Source organism: Tenebrio molitor, chromosome 3 (genome assembly GCF_963966145.1).
Source record: "Tenebrio molitor chromosome 3, icTenMoli1.1, whole genome shotgun sequence".
NCBI lineage: Eukaryota > Metazoa > Arthropoda > Insecta > Coleoptera > Tenebrionidae > Tenebrio > Tenebrio molitor.
Genome location: NC_091048.1, coordinates 13808231 through 13828534, shown reverse-complemented (window position 1 = coordinate 13828534; position 20304 = coordinate 13808231). Strand labels below are relative to the sequence as shown.

At 35.3% G+C, this 20304-nt stretch overlaps 1 protein-coding gene and 2 long non-coding RNA genes across 3 annotated transcripts in view; all 3 read right to left on the bottom strand.

Annotated features, from left to right (window-relative positions):
* Positions 1–1852: 1852 nt before the first annotated feature.
* On the bottom strand, positions 1853–3281 carry LOC138126328 (uncharacterized). Its single transcript, XR_011157757.1, has 2 exons — positions 2727–3281; positions 1853–2667 (listed from the first exon to the last, which is right to left on the bottom strand). It is a non-coding gene; the product is annotated as an uncharacterized lncRNA (long non-coding RNA).
* A 7649-nt stretch (positions 3282–10930) lies between these two features.
* The window catches only part of LOC138126329 (uncharacterized), a 72569-nt gene continuing 63195 nt past the window's right edge, over positions 10931–20304 (bottom strand). Inside the window, exon 4 of the long non-coding RNA XR_011157758.1 lies at positions 10931–12051. This is a non-coding gene — a long non-coding RNA (uncharacterized lncRNA). The remainder of the gene's footprint in view (positions 12052–20304) is intronic.
* On the bottom strand, positions 13790–20111 carry LOC138127158 (transport and Golgi organization protein 1-like). Its single transcript, XM_069043019.1, has 7 exons — positions 19932–20111; positions 17992–19863; positions 16458–17622; positions 14956–15057; positions 14694–14905; positions 14176–14640; positions 13790–14126 (listed from the first exon to the last, which is right to left on the bottom strand). The coding sequence occupies exons 1-7, from the start codon at positions 20035–20037 to the stop codon at positions 14053–14055; spliced, it is 3996 nt and encodes a 1331-aa protein (XP_068899120.1). The 5' UTR covers positions 20038–20111; the 3' UTR covers positions 13790–14052.

The following is a 20304-nucleotide window of genomic DNA, read 5'->3' as shown; positions in this document are numbered from 1 at the left end:
GGGGCAGGAAACTTTACGGCGTTCAGCAATCACCTGAAAATATCATTGTCTTGTGAGTCATTATAATAAGTGCACATTTGGTGTAAAGGTGAAAACTTCAAAACATTCGTTCTGGGTATGGATATGTAAAAAGTTCTCGACTGGCGAGTTCCTTTGTTAGGCACATGAAGAGAAATCGGACTCAGCAAGTCAGGACAGTCAATTTTGTATTTGATCAATTTTTTTTTAAATTCATTGAAAAATTTCTTCTCCTGGTCTGAAGGTCTAAAAAGCCAAACCTTTTGAGTAAGTTCTGTTGAGAATAACCTCTCTCAGGATAGACACCATCAGTCTTAAATGCTAAGAATTTGAGAAAACGACGCTGAATAGTTTCGACTTTATCCACATATCTCTGATAACTTGGATCCCAAAATGATGCTGCCATACTCAAGTTTTGATCTTACATATGCACAATATAATAGTTTTAATGTGTCAATATTTCTGAAGTGCATGGAACACCTTATAATAAAGCCAAGTGCCTGAAATGCTTTTGTAACGACAACGTTTATATGTGGAACAAACGACAATTTGTTGTCAAACGTAATACCTAAATCAACAACCGATTGAACTCTTGCTAATTTCACGTTATTAATTCTATACTCAAACTCAATGATGTTGATTTTGTGCGTAATGGACATTACAGTACACTTGTTCAGATTTAGATCTAATTTATTTTCATGACACCATCGACTGAGTTTGAGTATGGCCGTTTGCACCGTCAATACTAAGTAATGCTTAAGTATTGGACCAGACTTAAGTTGCCGATTTCATTTGCACCGCTACCAAATGGTTTCTTAAGCTGTGCCTAAATTAAGCCCCCGAATATTCCTGTCCTAACTTTTAGGCAATGCTTCGCACATGCGTATAAGATATTTTGTTTTGTTCGGATTTGTGATGTTGATGGCGCTGGCGCGAAATTATCCATTTCTTGTCGGTTGTCGCAGCTTCGCATCGGCGAATCTTTTACATTAAATTATTAGTTCAGCAAATTTGTTGCTATTTTATCATGAGTTGCCAGATAAGGTTATTGGACAAACGGCTGTCTATAGCCGAATTAACTGAGCAGTAGCTGAAGAGGAATGTGGAGTTTGACGAAGTACAAGTAGAATTAGTTAAAAAAAGGACAATTAAAAAAAAATAAGAACTCGAATAACAATTCTGTATTGTAATAAATTTTTTATTATAAATTTGCAAAATGATTATTTATAAATCCATTTCTAATGTCTCTATTGGCATGGTCCTCTGCATTTGGATTTATAGGTGGTACTTGTCCCATTTGGATCATTTCTTCCAAAACATTGTGTTCTATGCCCTCAGCAGGTGGTGCTTCTTGTTCATTGTTTAACTTGGCAAAGTTGTGTAGCACTCCTGCAGCAATAATTACTGTCAAAGCAGTGTCCATTTTTAACCGTAGGCCATATGCAAGTACAGGAAATTCAATATGGGTGTTAAAAAGTATGGCCGTAGGGGTGATCCACTATCACCTGAGTAAATACATTATTGTAATCTTATGGCCATTTGCACCGCAATGCTTAAGTACTGCTTAACTTTAAGTTCTGCTTAAAATTGGAAATTTCGTTGCGCCGTCGTCTAAGCAATGCTTATATCTGTTTAAGCAGTGCTTAGTTTAAGCAGGCAAAATCGAGGGCTTAAATATTTTTATTTGTTACTAAATTGTAAACGTCATTTATTCGAACTGTCACTTGACGTTGAAAAGTCATTTTAACTGGCTAGTAGCGTTAAATTGACAGCAGACCAGTTATGAATTTAACAAGTTAGTAGAGAAATTTGAAATTTGGAAAGGATAGTAGCGTTTTTAACATTTGAACATTTTTATTTCTTTGTTTCATACAAATTAAAATTAAATGTACAATTAGAATTTCCGCTAATGTCGAACATTCCTGAAGCGGAAGTGAATTCGCTCGTCATTGGACAATTAATTGTAGAACCTCCCGAAGTGGAAGCCACATCTGTTGAGTTTCGTCCAGGAAACATTTTTTTCGCAATTTCAATTTTTTTATTGATAGAATCATCCACATAACCTTCCGCAATTCCACTACTTTTCCATCCTCCCACACGTTTTAGTGTCAAAATATCTCCACCTGCATCCACAACCATTGTTGCTGCTGATCGGCGAAATGAGTGACCTGTGTATAATTCAGGTTCTTGTAGCCCTAAGTATGTTGCAATTTTTTCGGTACACCGCCAATAGTGTGCTGGCCAACATTGAGGGAAATACATTTGCCATTACGGTAGGTTAAAAAGAAACGTAATTGGTCTGCTTGACGAGGACGAAGAGCTGCATATTTTCTGTACAAAACACAAGGTTGAAAACTGCAGCCCTCATCTGTGATCGTAAATCTCCTTGTTGTTAAATTCTTTGTATTCCGTAAAGTGACGATAATATATTTCTCAACATCTTCTACGTCCTTCACCGTCAACGAGAGAAGCTCGTCACACCGGCAAGCACCAAAAATTCCAAAAATTGTAATCACTTTATATAACAACCAATAGTCATCAGGAGCTTCAACAAGAAATTTTTCCACTTGCTCTTTTGTTAAAACCCTTGCCTTCTTCGGCACGTAACGCTCATTCTTTCTCTTGAGAAAAGCAATTACCTTATGAAATCTACAAATGTCAAGTTAAAATATCACTTTTTTGACAACGTCTGTAATAGGAAAACAAACCTGCGAACTTCAGCATTTTCTTTAATTTCCAGGCAGCTTTTTAACATGGACCATTTCGACCACAAAGAATTGGGGCTAAATTTGTCTGATAGTTGGTGAAGATACACCAAAAGAACGTCTTCCGTTACACCAGTTACGTTATTGATTTTGTGCCAATTTTTAAATTCTTCATATTCTCGTTCATATCTTGCTAAAGACTTCGCTGGCAGTAAACTGGAAGCCACGTTTATAGCTTCCTTTTTGATTTCTTCTGGCACGTTCATTTGAGAAAAAATCTTGACGGAAATAAACAATTTGAACAAACGGCGCGTTGTCATAGTAATTGTACTTCTAAGGTTTCTGAGTTTTGAGCAATAATTTGGAAGAAAACAGAATTTGATCATTTTTAATTTTATTTAGTTGTTTACAATTTAGTAACAAATAAAATATTATACAAGACACGCCAGGTAACTGGTTTTACTGGCTCAAGGAGGTAACTGACTCGTCTTCGACTCGTCAGTTATATCCTCCATTCGCCAGTAAAAACCATTTTACCTGGCTTGTAATGTAAAATACTATAAGCAATGCTAAGTGCAAAACATAATCAAATTTTTATCGGCGGCGGCGCGGCGTTCAATATTGGGTATTTAATTCAATGACAAATAGAAACAATTAAATGAATGTTTAAAATAAAGAGAAAAATATACGTATTTAAAGGCGATTTGAACTGGATCTGAATATTCTAGAAATAATTTAACTTGAATTTCATGGTGGAAGACACAAAAAGGACGAGTCCATAGCTTCTTTATTTTTCAACGAATTTAAACAAGTGATACATGAAATCAAATCGTTGAACAATACGAGGGTTGATTGGCAAGTTTCCGGAATAACAGTGAAAAGAACATCAATTTTATTTAAATTATATTTTCTTTTTCGACATAATCCCCTTGAAGCTTAACACACTTGGTTCAACGTTTCTCCAGCTTTTCGATTCCCTCCCGGAAGTGTCTTTCTTCGAGATCCTCAAAATAAGTGTTAGCCGCATTGATCACCTCCTAATTCGACCGAAATCTCTTTCCAGTTAATTTTTTTTTCAGTTTTGGAAAGAGATGAAAGTCCAAGGGAGCCAAATCAGGCGAACACGGTAATGCGCAAGAAGTTCAAACGTCAATTCCGTTATTTTTTGTTGGGCAACTGCCCTTGAATGAACAGGTGCATTGTCGTGGTAGAATATCACTTTTATCTTGGTCATTACTGCATTTTTCCTGAAATGCTGTTTTCATCTTCTTGTGTCGTATTGGCCATTAATTAATTTCCCCTTCTCAAGATAATCAATTAGCAAAATTTCTCATCCATTTTAATTGTTGACAAGAATGCTCAGAATTATTTTGAGGATATCAAAATCGTCCTCGAATATATCGTCGTTGTTGTTTTCAAGATAATTAGCCATAATGTAAAAAAAGTCAAAAACACGATCGTTAACCGTTCTCTGTAATGATAACAATAACAGAGAAGAGAAGTGGTTAGAAACACCTGTCAAAAATCTAGTTTGTAACTAAGTTTATACCAACCGCCGCCAATATTACTAGAATTTTGCTGTGTTGCCAAATTGAATAGACCTTACCGTTGCTTACATTTAAGGAGTGCTTATACTCAATTTCATATAAATGTGCATCTAAGCAAGCCATGAAAATCTGATTTTCTGTTGGTATTAAAGCTAAAGCTAGTGACTTTGACTTTCAAAGTTGCTTGCTCTGCGCGAACCCGATTTGACTAATTTTTCAGTTTTTGTCCATTTTAACATTGCTGATTTCAAAAGCAATGTTACGTCTTTTTACTGATTAAATTAAAGTAATTCTTATTTGTTTTTGTCTTTGTATTTTTACCAAGTAAAGATTTATTGGACATGACCTTCATAAATGTGACTTTTGTAATGTTACTAAATTAAAGGTGCTTTTACAAATGCACAGCTCACTTGATGAACATTTATATGAAATCAATTATAGTTATAATTGATTTTTACTTGGTAAAAATACAAAGACAAAAACAAATAAGAATGACTTTAATTTAATCAGTAAAAAGACGTAACATTGCTTTTGAAATCAGCAATGTTAAAATGGATAAAAACTAAAAAATTAATCAAATCGAGTTCGCGCAGAGCAAGCAACTTTGAAAGTCAAAGTCACTAGCTTTAGCTTTACTACCAACAGAAAATCAGATTTTCATGGCTTGCTTAGATGCACATTTATATGAAATTGAGTATATAATTGATTTCATATAAATGTTCATCAAGTGAGCTGTGCATTTGTAAAAGCACCTTTAATTTAGTTACATTACAAAAGTCACATTTATGAAGGTCATGTCCAAAAAATCTTTACTTGGTAAAAATACAAAGACAAAAACAAATAAGAATTACTTTAATTTAATCAGTAAAAAGACGTAACATTGCTTTTGAAATTTGAAATCAGCAATGTTAAAATGGATAAAAACTGAAAAATTAGTCAAATCGGGTTCGCGCAGAGCAAGCAACTTTGAAAGTCAAAGTCACTAGCTTTAGCTTTACTACCAACAGAAAATCAGATTTTCATGGCTTGCTTAGATGCACATTTATATGAAATTGAGTATATCTACGGTGCAAACGATGAGAGACTTAGGTAAGACATAACTTTAAGTCTTTCCTATGGTAAGTAATGCTTAGCTACAAAACGGTGCAAACGGGCATAGTCATCTTGAAGAAGCACACAGTCACTAATGGTAGAGATTTCACGGTACAACTTAAAATCGTCAGCAAATAGCAGTTTCAAAGATGATAAGCCATTGACTATATCATTGATGAAAATCGAAAAAAAGAGGGGTCCCAATACAGATCCTTGAGGAACACCTGAAGTTGGAATAATTTCTTTAGATTTGAATCCCTTATAGAAAACATACTGCTTCCTTTCAGTTAAGTAAGACTTAAAAAAAGTTAACAAAGAAGCAGAGAACCCAAAACTGTGCAATTTAGAGAGAAGAATATTGTGATCTAATCTGTCAAAGGCTTTTGAGAAATCCGTATAGATCACATCAACCTGTTTTCTATCATCAATACACTCAGCTGAAAACTAGGTAAAGCAAACTAACTAACTAAAGTAAACTAGGTAAAGCAGCAAAGATTCGAGATTGTAGAACGTTTCAGAAAGAAACCATGTTGGCAGTTGGATAAATGGTTACATACTTTAGTAAATAAATACTCATGCAGAATGAACTCACATGTTTTGGCAAAATTGCAGATAAGTGAAATTGGTCTGTAGTTACTAACGTCATACTTATCACCCTTTTTATGAACTGGGGTTATATATGAATTTTTCCATGTTGAAGGAAAGTCACTTATTTTTAGTGCAAGGTTAAAAATGACTGAGAGAGGAAATGCAAGTGTAGCGGCACAATTGGGCAACAGAAAAGCCGGAATGCCATCAGGACCAGTTGTTGATTTCGATTTAATTTTCTTTAAAGCAGAGAGGACTTGACATGTATTGACGGTCGCAAAATTAACCAAAAGGCAAGACGACAGATGAAATAAATGCGTTAAAATCAAACAAATCGCTAAAAAGCAACAGCAAACTGCTCACACTCAACGCATACATCGACAAGGATGGTATTATATGTATTTATGTGTAGGGGGTAGATTGAACAAAAATTAATTAATTCGTGAAACCCAAAAACACCCATACGTGATACCCAAAGACCATCACGTCACACAATTGATAATACGGCATTATCACAATCAAAAGCTGCATTCGGGAGCACAAGCCACGCTCGCGGCTATCCGACAACAATTTTGGATTTTAAATGGTCGCAGCGCGGTGCGACAAGTGATTCGAAAACCATGTTTAAGTGTCAAACCCACGTCCTCAAAACAAATCATGGGGGAAATTTGACTAGTGTGCGCAATTTACCATCTCCCATAGAATCAAGTCCCGTTTTCGAACATACCGGATTAGATTATTGCGGACCAATCAAAATCAATTTAAATCGCGGACGAGGAAAACCAAAAATCAGTAAAGCATACATCGGGGTATTCATATGCATGTCAAGCAAAGCCATTCAGCTCGAACTAATTTCGGACTGTTCCACTGAAAGTTTTTTGAATGCACTAAAACGATTTGTGTCAAGACGGGGCAAACCCAGGTACATACATTCGGATAATGCAAAAACATTCGTTGGCGCAGAGGCGGAATTACAGCAGATGTTAAAGTCAACCAAGTTTCAGGCACGTGTAGTCAATACCTTGACAAATGACAACATCACATTTTGTTTTATCCCACCATTCGCATCTCACATGGGGGGTCTCTGGGAATCTGCGGTCAACTCAGCTAAATATCATTTAAAACGTGTAACTGGCAATGCGTTGTTTTCATTTGAAGAAATGCAGACATTATTAACCCAAATCGAGGCCTGTCTCAACTCGCGTCCTTTAACACCATTATCATTTGATCCAAATGACATGAACCCTTTGAGTCCCGGCCATTTCCGCACCGGAGCTCCCTTGAACGCGATCCCGGAACAGGACACCACCTTCACCATCACCAACAGATTGTCCCGGTGGCAACGGGTCTCACAGGCGCAGCAACACTTCTGGAAACGGTGGTCCAAGGAGTATCTAGGTCATTTACAACATCGCCGAAAATGGAAAAGGAGCACCCCAGATGTGACCATCAACGATCTTGTGATCATTCGCGAAGACAACACTCCTCCAGTAACCTGGCGAATGGGACGTATCATCATGGCCCACCCTGGAACGGATGGCCACGTTCGCGTTGTCACCATCAAAACAGCGGCGGGGGTCCTCAAACGCCCCATCACAAATGTGTGTGTGCTTCCAACTAATGAGTCATGTGCTACGAACAATATACAGTGCCGTGAAAAGGTGCTTCGCAGTGCTAGTGGTCCACAGAAGCTGTCATGTTTAGTTTAGTTAAGTGTAGGTTAGTTTAACTGTGATTTGAACAATCAACGACTGCATTTTTTTTATTGTGTTTTTAGTTATAGTTAAGTTAAGTTAGAGTAGGATGTACATTTTGTTGAAAGAGGACCTTTCAAGGTGCCGGACCATGTTTAGTCTTACGATTAAACAATTATGTTTTACTATTATGATGTTAGAATTAGGCTAGAAAAGGTGAAAGCGTTGACTCACCCTATCCGGAGCAGGGGAAGGTACCTGCCCGTACTTTACCTGGGTCCAGAGGGTAGGTTGAGAGATTAACTATGAGCCCAGCACTCGGTCAGAACCGGTGTGTCCGAGTTGGGCCCGCGCGTTAATGCCCTGTATAGTTGTCCCAGAGCTGCAGCGATTTTATGGCAGGGCAATAGTTCTTATTACGTCTATTGAGATGCCGATAAGCGACTTAAGCAGATCCCTGTCAATCATCACTTTCGTTCTGTACCTGTCAGTTTACAGGGTATATAGTACTTGAATGAATTTACGATTAGGGGTTGTAGCTGTGGTTTAAACCTATTGTCGGTGTCGTTAAAGTTTGTACAATGGTACCCTGCCATAAAATCGCTGTAGCTCTGGGACAACTATAATCCGATGTCCGAGTTGGGCCCGGCTAGGTTCCTGTAATAATCCTCCACCGCGCCGCGCCGTCTTGACGGCATCGGAGTTCAGTAAAGTCCTCGTCTAGAAATAGTCAATTCTGACTTAAATTGTAAATCATGTTACAATAGGACAGCAAACCGTCTTATAACTACCATAATACCCTCTAAGTTTATTGCCCCTTTGTTGTGCAGTGCCGACTCAAGGAAGAGCAAACATCAGGTAAAGGAACAGCCCCTATTTATTTATGGAATTATTTATGGTAGTTATAAGACGATTTTCTCTCCTATTATAAAATGATTTACAATTTAAGTCAAAATTGACTATTTTTCGACGAGGACTTTACCTATCTACTTGAGGTAATCCTTTGACAATTCTATCCATTTACGGTTATACCAGAGCAAAAGAATGTTTCAAAATTAACATTTTTATTTCAGAAATATTTACATTATTTTACATAAGAATGTACAAAAAACATTAGATAGATACTCGTAGATACAAACAAACAAGTAAATTATTATTTCTTAATGGGTATTAATATAATGTTCACCAAATTAAATTATACACCCCTAGCGCTGTCCTCCAAAAAATTAAATTAACATCAAAAATTCTTAGTGGACACCAAATAATGATACTTTGGAAAATGAGAACAGAGTCACCAAAATAGCAATGTTTCGTATTGTTTTACTGTTGCTTGCATTCTAAATGCTATATGTTTACCGATTTTACTAAATGTTCACCAAATGTGGAACGCTCACGTTACGCGCCTTTACTGCAAATATAAATATTCACGCTATCCATTTATATTAAGCACTTGCTCAAAAAAACTACTTTTTTGAAAACTGATAAAAAATGTTGACATTTTATGACCTAAATGACTGTTTTTTGTTCACTGGATTTATAGTCCGGACGAAATAAATGTGAATCCTGACTTTATTAAGTAAAATTGTTTAATAACATGATAACTATAATAAAGATTTATGGTAGGTCGTTCTCGAAACGGGGCAGATAGAAGATGTCCCCAAAAAAGAAGACGAATCCGTAACTCCGTTATTTATCAGAAGATTTTAATTATCTGTACACAAAATTAACTGGTTGTTAATAGGCTACAAAATGGCCTAATAAATTCAAGTATAGCCCCATGGGCTTCAAGGGTAAACTGTCAAAATATTTTTTTTCAAATGGGATTACATATTTTTTTTTAGTAATTCTGATAAAGATTTTTATTTTGAAAACAACAGCGTATCACAAGTATATACCAAAAATTCACACAAAAAAATGTAAAAAAACGCTACTATCGTCTATGTTCAATTTTGCGCTAAACATTGGCGACATATCTGCGCAATCCCACATGTTATTATTTGTCATTTGTTTTTCTCCAGCTACCTTAATTTGGTTATTACATTGTAACGCAATGCATTTTGATAGCTTTTCGCTTGGTGCTCGTCATTTATTGTTTCAAAAGTTAGTGTTAGGTATTTTTTTCTGTGAAGTTATACTTGTGATACATTGTTGTTTTCAGAATTAAAATCTCTATCAGAATTACTAAAAAAAATATGTAATCCCATTTGAAAAAAAATATTTTGACAGTTTAGTCTTGAAGCCCTTAGAGCTATACGTTAATTTATTAAGCAGATACATATTGTCTAGAAGGCTTTTTCGGGATAAGACTAGAAACTGCACTTCGTGCCGTTTCTAATACATCCAAAGGCAGATCATCTTCATCAATTTCGGAACTCATTTTTGTTTTTTCTTCTTTCTTTTATTAAACACCAGTAATTCTCCCAAAATTGCAACCAAACCTTACAAAATTAGAACTTACATCGTTTGTTTGACGGTTGCTATGTACCTACCATTATTAGTTGGTCAGAGCATTCCAAATTTAAAACATCAAGATAATTGTAGACAAAAATGTTTTGACTTTCCGCTAATGTGGAGCTGTGCAGTTTTCGAAAAAACGTTGACTGATACTCGATTGCGAAATTCTTTTGCATTCTATGTCCTTATTGAGAGGAGACCTAATAAAACATAGATTTTTCTTACAATTGATATACTATATAAAATTCGGGCGACCCCTCATTACAAAGATACTGAAGGTGTAGAGTTTGCATCAAATTTTCTTCAAATAGAAATTAGGAATGTTTGCCGTTTATTTTTATTTATCGTGAGAAAATAATGATGCAAAAAATTGTCTTAATTAAATTAATGTTCTGTAACCTTGGATACGGATAATTCAAACTGGTATCAACCTAGGCATATTTTTGTACATATCTTAGCAACGCTTTGATCTGAAAATCATAAGGTAAGGAATGCGGTTGCTGTACTTATTGAACAAAGTTAGAAGGGTTATATCATCTTATGAATTTTTTAAAACTTTTTCCAACAAGTTCTTGCTTGCTTCACGGCATACTCTCTGCAACGCTTTTGAGTCGGAATACTTTAATTATGACACTCTGTATGAGAGGTTAATAAGAAGTCTACATCTGGGTATCCATTTGAAATTGAATATTGTATAAAATATAGTAAACATTTAGATTTTTTGTAAGACAAAGAGTTTTTTTACTGCATAAATATAAGACACTAACAAAAATTAAAATTATCTGGTTATCATTTCAGAATTAAATTTGGAATATAAGTTGGTAAACATATAGCATTTTTAGACAACAAAAGTTATTTTTAGTAGCAAATAATATAAGAAACTAGCAGGATGTCAATATCCGGTTATCACTCTAGGATTATGTATGGTCTTAATTTTGGTGAACATTTAGTATTTTTGGGAAACGAAAGTATTTTTTTGTATGAATAAATTTAGTAAATTTGGTAAACAGTTAAACACCACCCTTTCTTAATTACTGTTAGAGCGTATTATAACAAACAGCTTAACGAAATCTAACCAGGATATAGAATTATTCGCTTCAAGTTGAGTTTTTGGGAGAGGAAGTTGGACAGATCTTCTGGCTTGCCACAGATTCTTCCGCGCACGATCCACGTCATAAGTGAAAATCTGATCCAAAAAACCATTTTGTCGCAATTCTTGACGCAATAGTTTTGCAGGTTCGTGTGTTAAATTGTCTAGAGCTTTTCTTTTGACGCCATTACTCAGTGCTTGCCTCTGTATATTTTCTTCTTCCGGGTGATTATGAATAAGATCACTGCTGATCACATTCGTTGGTTCGGAACCGAAGGTTTACACTTTTGCAAGGCAGTTTGATTTTTTGTTGACACGACCCCACCGAATTTCATCGTCCTTGCCACACAAAACTTAAAATTATTCACTACAAGCAACTGTTTCCCTTCTTCACTCAAAATTGATTTCACTTCCATTTCTGAGACTAGGTAGGTATTTACAGATTCACTAGCAAATATTCAAATGGATCTAAAATTAATAGTTATTTTTATATTAAGTGCGTGAAGAGAGTGTTTTTTGTGCATGAAAAGGTCTTTTACGCCGAGACGAAGGTCGAGGCAGTATAAGCCTTTGAATGCACAAAAACATCTTCACGCACGAAATATAAACAATATTTTTTCTATAATTGATTCAAAAAATTGAAATTAAAAATTCAAATTTTTGAAGGAACTCTGAAGTTTCAATGCAGTGACCATGTTGCTAGGTAACTAATAAAATACAGTGCGTGAAGTGAAACACAGAAATAGTCGTGTGCGTGAAATCGCATTTCACACACTGTTTTGTATGGTTTCTATGGTTTCGATCTTACTAACAATGCAAAAAGAAATACACGTTAGAAAATGACCCACTTCAGGCACCGATAACTATGCGTGAATTTCAATTTTTTGAATCAATAATAGAAAAAATTGGGGATTTTTTTAATGAAATAATGGCATTACTACAATGTCAAAAATTTGTTAGGTTATGTCGCCCATTATTAATCAAAATTTTTTAACTGAAAGGATTTACTGGTTGCAGATATTTTTTTAATTAAAATTTACAAAAACCACTAGTAAAACCCAAACAAGTTACCAAATTTTTAATCGTTTAAAAATACAATATCAAAATATATTTTGAACTGCTCTTCTCATTCCCATAATTTTACTGTAACATTTTGACCACAATTAATATTTCTCAGAAGATTCGTAAAAGGGTAGTTTTGGTTAAAGGGAGTTTCGGGATTAGGGTTTAGTTGGGGAACAAATTCAGTTGCAAGATGATCTACAGCAACTAAAATCTAGGAAAAAAGTTTAGGTATTGAAACATTACATAATTATTGTTAATAAAATATATTACTAATGTGGTGGAGGGATAGTAATAAAAAAAGTTATAGGTACCTATAGGTAGCTGTTTAAACTATCAGACACAAAAATACCTATAATAAATATACCTATGTACCTATGTTCATAGGTTCCAGTAACAGATCTTCAGCCCAAAAGAAATCATCTTTACTAAAATGTTTCTGCAAATGAAAATAATATTAAGTATACTCAGTGACGTGGGAAATAGACGGAATAGACGGAGCATCACCATGTAAAGCGTTGATTCCTATATGCAACGTTATAAGTAAGGGCAAGTTATGCAGCAATAATAGCAAATCTGTTCTGTATTTGCCTAACATTTATGTGTCAGTTGCGCGGATTGCAGAGGTATCGTATCTGTTGCTTTTATATTAACAAAAAGGACCTATTTGTTTGCTTTTATATAATTATAAAACTCATACTTTTTGAAGATGACTAGCACGTGTTATGTTAAAAATTGCAAAAAGAGACAATAACGCTTCTATAGATAATGTCATTACAAGGATCTGTAATGTTGTTTTTGCTACTTTACCCTCTTAACTTATTTTCTCCTATATGTAGATAGCCATATTTTAGATTTTGAAATTTTTTCGGAAAATCATAATTTTATATTAATCAAACAAATAATTGTTAGTTATACCAAAATTAGACTTCATTACTTTAACAAACAATTCAACAACAAAAATTTAAAAGGTAAGTCTGTAAAACAACTTTTTTGTTCGAGACTGTCAGAATTTGAGAATTCTCTCCTGCGTGAACGGATTTTGATAAATGTCACAACTTGTCAAAACGAAACGTCAAGGTAATTTTAAAGATTTTAAGCGATGTGGAGCCTTTAAGGGGCTCGTCGAACAAAAAACGTTGTATTCAACTTGTTCGTGTGTAAATTGGGCCTTTTTTGGCACTCGTGGGCCTTTAAAACGCTCGTTTCACTCGCGTTTTAAACTGGCCCACTCATGCCAAAAAAAAATTAATTTACACACAAACTCGTTAAATAAACTACTATTTAACAAAGGTTATACTTTTTAAACATCGATTTTTGTCGATTTTTTATTGTATTTTGTTATGCCCATCATTATAAAACATTCGCAACAGCAACCAGCAATACAATCGATGGCCATCTTGGTAAGGGCAAAAATGTACAGGTGGGAATCAAAGCGGTGTATCTTACGCTCCGTCTATTCTATTTTCCACGTCACTGACCTACTCATAATAATATGCAGTAGATGCAAAACGATAAAACGAACAAAATATTGCCTAAGTTTCCATAAACATTTTATTATACAACAGTACTTTATACAAGTTTATACATAATTATTTTGAATAATATTAAAAACGAACGTTATTAAAAATATATAATAAATGAAAAACAGAACCTTGTCACGAAGTACACCACAATGGATTACACGACATTAGAAAGCATGGAGCCGATTTTACTGCGTTCACTGTTGACCTATGCAATTTGGACCGCTGAAAATATTTTTACAAAACACAAAACTAATAATAAAAACAACAGGTAAACCGCTAAACTTTAGACTGCTGTCGATTAATTTTTTCTAACGATTCGTTTGAATGTCCCGATCCTGAACTGCCACCACCTGCAAAACCATCTTCAAAACGATTTACGAGACGTTCGAATGTTTTCACCTTTCATTATGTTCCTTCCGTTGCTTCTTCCTGGCGGAGGTCTTTTATAATCTCTCCTCTCTTCATCTCTATTATTAAACGGGCTGTACCCTCTTCGATGCGGAGGTGATGTTCCGTATTCCGAATCTGACGGTGAAGAACTATTCCTGTCATAAGGCGAATATCCCCTAGAACTCGGCGAATACCTCGAGTTCAACGGCGGTGAAGACATTCTCCCCAGAGGAGGTGGTCTGTGATCACCTGGGAACATGTTTGGTGGTGGAGGTGGGATGAAGGGGGGAACGCCGTGAAGCGGTGGAGGCATGAATGGAACACCTGGTGGGGGTGGCATGAATGGCGGAAGACCTGGGATCGGTGGAGACTTTGTTATATGGTCTCTAGTACCGTAAAGCAAAGGAGGTGAAGCTGGAGATTCTAAAGGTGAAATCGGCATGTCTCCATTTTGTTCGATAGGTGACTGGAGTCCTAATATTTATTTGATAATAACCAATTACGCAAACTTTTTTTAAGTAACTTACTGTGCTGATTCTTATCTTCTTGGATTGCTCTTTCTCTTAAAGTTAGTCGATGTCGCAGCTGTGCCGCTTCTTGTTTTGTTTCTTCTAATTTACGTTCGGCTTGTCTTGCACTCACCCAATTTTCATGTGCTTTCTTTTCCAAAACTGATATCTGACTCTTTAGTTCAATTTCTTGGGACATTATCTCTTGTTTGAGAGACTCCGTTTGGGTTCTGGGAAACATGATTTGCTAACAAGGAAAATACGATTCTGAGAGACTTACTTGTAATTGTGCAATTGTTCCTGCATAAATTTTATTCGTTCGGTTGTCGAAGTTGCTTCGCCTTGTTTTTCTGCCCATAATGCTTCATGTTTACTTATTTCCCTTTAAAAATCGAAAGCTCGTTAATAAATGACACGTGTCAAAACAATAAACAAATTGACTTTTTCGGCTTTAGTAACACAATTTGTGAAATTGAAAGTGCGGCAATTATGAAAGAATTCAACGGAGAAGAAAAACTGCGAAAAAAAGTAATAAACAAACGTAAATTTTTTTCGGCACCTAATCTTCCCATCGACGAAATGAAGGTCAAAGGGACAGATATGTTCTTAGTTTCACCGGAAGATATACGGAAGTACAAAAAGGAAATGGCCAACAAAATCGGTGAAGAAAAATCAAAGAAACAAAGGCCAACGAAGAAAAACAAAAACAAAAAATTAAACAGCAAAGAAGTAGATAAAATTTTAATGGAACCTATCAAGTCTACGGATGAGGAAAAGAAAAATCTGGATGACTATCAGTGGCTTATTAAAAAAAATATTATTAAATTAATGGGCGTAGCAAAGAAAGCACAAAAGGAGCGCACTGCATCAAAGAAGACAGAAACTAAATCCAAACCGACCAAAGCGGCGGTACATAAGACAAAATCAGAAACCGCCAAAGAAAACAAACGTGAACAAAATCTGCAACAACGTTTTCTGCAACTGGCCAAATCTGAAGAACAGAAACACTCGTCGCAACCACTGAAGAACACTGCCACGAACCTGCAAGCCGGACGAGTTGGTCGTTCTCAAGAAAGAGAACTCAAACGCGACGTCCTCTTGCGGCAACGAGCAATTGCGGCAACGTTACCACGATACAGTGAACCACTCCCACGGCAAAGAGGAACCACCCCTCCGGTGCTTTATCCGTCTGATCGTGCTTCTCAACAACGAGCCAACCTTGCTATTTTACATCCCGCCAACCATTCAGTTTTACTACAACCCGAAGTGCAAAATTCTCGACAGGGAAACACTAAAAGAACAGGAATGCAGAAATTGAAAAATATATTCAACGTTTTCAAATCAACACAAGAGACTGTCCCTCCTAAAGTGAAAGGAAATAAAAAACTCGACGTTGTGTACTCCGGTGAATTACACAAACAAGCCCAAACTAAGCTGGAACTTGAAAAAATAACAGAGAAAGGAAAGCCAGGTAACGCTAAAGAACCGAAAAAGCGCGTATTTAAAAAAAGCAACAAGATACCGGAAAAAATTATGAAAAAAACGAAAGCTGACAATGGTTCTGCAGCCAACTTGAAAACCAAGCAAAAACCTAAGAAAAAGATTCCGGTGAGCGCTTCACCGCCAGCATACGAGAATAAAACCACTGTTACTAAACATTCACAAACAGTTGAAGTTCCATCGGGGAGTAACAGGGTCGTAGCGGAGAAAAAGAGATTAAAGAAATCTTCACCGCAGAAATTGTTATATACTGTTAGTGCATAATAAATGAAATAAACTTACTTCTGCCACTGAGCCTCTCTGTCTTTGAAATAATTTGATAACACTTCAAGCTTGGTTTGAGTTTCGACTCTTAATTTGTCGGCTTCATCATATTTTTCTCTCAACAGCTGAATTTCGTCGTTGACAACTTGTGCCCTTTTCTCGAAACCCAATTTCATTTCTTGTTCCTGTTGTAATTTTTCGCTCAACCTCTGATTCTCAGTTTTGACCATTTGCAATTCTGCCTTAATACCACTAACTTCCAACAGATTTTGTACAATTGAATCGTCTTTACTTTTGATGACTTTTAATTGTCTAACACTGTCTGTAATCAGATCGTGTTCTTTTATCTTGAATTCCAGTTTACGTTGGGTTTGATCCAATGAATTCTTCAATTGTTTAAGTTCTGTACCATATTCTTCTTCCTTTGCTTTTAGTTTACTGATCATTTCCTCGTATTTTTGTCGGCAGGCTGACATCTCACTTTCTAGACTGCTTTGTTGTGTTTCTTTTTCTTCCTCAATTTTGAGAACGTTCAGTAATAATTTATCGAGCTCAGCTTGCAGATCAAGGACTTTTTTGTTGCTCAAATCTAGTTCTAATCTAAGTTCGTGATTTTCCGTATTTGTTACCGCTAGAGTTTCGTTGACTGAAGTGATAGTGGATTGCTGCTCTACTAGTTGTCTATGCAAATGTTCCACGTTAGCTTTGATGACATCGCGACCACTTTCGGAACTTAAAATCTCCGTTAGCATTCGATTTAATTCCATTCCCACTTCTGTTGAATTCTCCAATTCCTTTTCTAGTGACTGTACTTGTTCCTCCAGTGCATTCTTAACGTCTATCATCTTTAGCAGGTCGCTTTTTAAATTTTCGACCACTTCGTTGGAAACTGGGTCATTCGTTTCGAAACCCGAATCAGTAGATATTTTTCCTTGTAAAATTTCATTTTCTTTCAAAATAATTAACAGTTCTTTTTCAAGTTTATTAATTTTGGCTATCAATGGACCTTCTCTTTTATTTTTATCGAATGCGATATACCCAAATAGAAAAATTATAACCGATATGGCTGTCGTTACCAGATAAAGTAGTACATCCGAATTGAAGTTGAAGAGATCCATTCCGCTAGTCTCTGCTGGAACCTCGTTCAACTCATTTTTCTGACACGACGTCGCATCACACTGTTCTAAGGATTTAAAAATGACTATTTTAGTACTTAAACAAATCCGAGAATAGTTTACACGCACCGTTATCACAACAGAAATGCTTCCAAATTGTCAACAAAACACGCTTTATCGTTACTTAAAATAATTCTATTTTTTTAGAACGTTGTAAGCAGTTGACTGGTTCAGTTATTATTATATTGCCAGAACCAGAGCCAAAATGTAATTAAAGAGATTGTGTAACTGTTAACTAAAATGTAAAATTCATATGAAACCAATTTCATTAACACTTCTTAAGCTCAAATTAATTTAGCATACTTAAACGGTTTCCTTAATGTAGTGCGCAAGTGTGTGTTGAAGTTTTAGTTGTAGAAGTGTGCCATTCAACTTACCTTTATTATCTGTAGAGATGAAATCATCACCTGTCATGTGTTGTTTTTCCAAATCTACCATGTGAGTATGCTCAAATTCTTCTTTTCCTGTATGTTTCCCTTCTTCAGTCTTTTCAAAATCCAACCCAAAAAGCGATACTATTCCTGAAAAAAATCCAGAATTTTCATTTTCATCAACATCAACTTCATCGATTTGTTTTTTATCTTCACTGAAATCATCATTTTCTTCCACAGTTTCATTCACAGATGTAGTTTCAATAAGTTTATTTATATCTATTTTTTCTTTATTTATACTTGGCTCTATATTGCTACTTTCTTCATTTTCCTCTTTTACAGTATCGTCTACATTTTTAAAAGAATTAATAGCTGCAGAATTAGATGTTCCAAAAAGACTAAGAGGAGGCAGTGTTGGAACGGTATTTTTCACATTCTGTGTATCTTCAATTACTCTCTCTAAAGGATTTGGAGTAACCTCCGTAAAAATGTCATCAAATGGCTGAGGCACTTCTATTTCTGCACTTATCGTAGTTGCTTCAATATTATGAATAGTCTCAGTTATTAATGGTTCATTTGTAATTTTTTCATCTTTAACTTCATTATTTGCAACAGATGCAACATTTAAATTTTCATTTTTTTCCACTTCTATGTTTTGTAAAACTGTTTCTTTAGCATTTATTGCAGACTCAATTTTTACAGTTTCATCTTGCTTATTATCTAGTTCAGTTTGTGAAACTGCTTCTACCACTTCTGCAGTAGTATTCCCAATATTTAAACTCTCCTCAGTGGAAGTTAAGAGTTCAGACAATACACTTTCTGTTTCTACATCTAATAATGATCCACCAAGTGTACCTATTGTTACCTTTGATTCAACATTTGCACCAACATTATCTTCAAGTGGAACATTCAGAGAGTTGCCACCTGCCTCATTTATTAGTGTTTCAACCTTATCTTCTTTTGTAATTTTTGTGTTTGTTTCTAAAACATCTTTTACATTTTGATTTTTTACATTATTCACTAAAACATCATCAGCTAATTTGTTCTCTGAAAATTCTTTAATTTCCAACACTGCTTCAAGTTTAGACTCTTCAGTTTCTTGTGTGGTTAAATCTAAATTATCGATAATGTCCTGCTCTTCATTTTCTTCCTCCTCATCTTCATCATCAATGTCAATTTCAGCATCTTCTTCTTCTAAATCTTTTTCATCATCATCATCATCTGAATCAGAAGTCTCTTGATTTGGTAGCATTTCTTTCTTTTCGTCTACATTGATTTGACTTTCAACAGTTTCTTGATGTTTAGAGTTGCCCAAAGAGTTTGTCACAATACCTTCTCCTCCCTCTTCAACAGTTGGTAAATTTACAGTATTTTCAACTAATTTTTTAATAGATTCATTTTGATCCTTTAATGGATTTATTACTGTGTCTGTCAAGGTATCTTTCAGACGCACCTGTTCACTTAAAACAATGTCAGATTCACTAACTGTTTCAAGTGGTAAGGCTGTTGATTGAATTGGACTATCTGTAGATGTTGGATTAATATCATCTTGAGGAGTCAAGTATATGGTAGTTCCATCCACCACTTCATAAGGTTGTTGAACCTTATCAGGTTCAACTTGCAAAGGCACTTGTTTTGTTTCAGTGTCATTATTAAATTCAGTATCGACAAGAAGTGTAGGTTTTTGCAATACTTTCATTTCTCTGACCATATGTTTAGGGACGTATCCTCGTTTGCCATTAATTTCACCACCCCATAAATCTTCCCGAGAGCCTGCTGACTTACTGTAAATTGTTATGTCTACGTTGGGGGCAAACGACAGTATCCTAGAGTCGGGACTAGAATATCTCAAAAGAGTTTTGGCAAGAGATATGGGAACTGAAAAAAAATGTCATCTCTGAATGTCAAAATATATGTAGGTTATGAATGAATTAATTTGTTTTTACCTTTACATTCTTCATCCACGCATAACCTCTTATCGGATATTTGAGCATTTATTTTATACAAGTTTATTATAAATATCACAAAATATAATAACTTAAATCTATTCATTTTGTCAAACTTTGACAAGTCGGTCGCAAAGCCACATCACTCTTTTCTTTAAAGAAAGCGCCATCTATTAAAATTTAAAACAGTCGTAGACAAGGAATATTTATTTTTTTTAAATGAAATAACATAAGAATATTTCAGGATGTTATGTAAGGGTATCTTGCTAAATGCGTTTATTATTATGCTAATTAATCGTTTGGATGTTAAATTTTTGAAATAAATTTTGAATGTTATACAACGGATACAGGGGTGGGGGTGACGTTTAGCCCA

Excerpts from the sequence above, each read along its gene's own strand:
- LOC138127158 (XM_069043019.1), bottom strand. The coding sequence starts at position 20,037 with ATGAATAGATTTAAGTTATTATATTTTGTGATATTTATAATAAACTTG. Across the intron at positions 19,864-19,931 it reads CGTGGATGAAGAATGTAAAG|TTCCCATATCTCTTGCCAAA; the intron begins GTAAAAACAAAT and ends ATTTTTTTTCAG. Across the intron at positions 15,058-16,457 it reads AGAGAGGCTCAGTGGCAGAA|GGAAATAAGTAAACATGAAG; the intron begins GTAAGTTTATTT and ends CGATTTTTAAAG.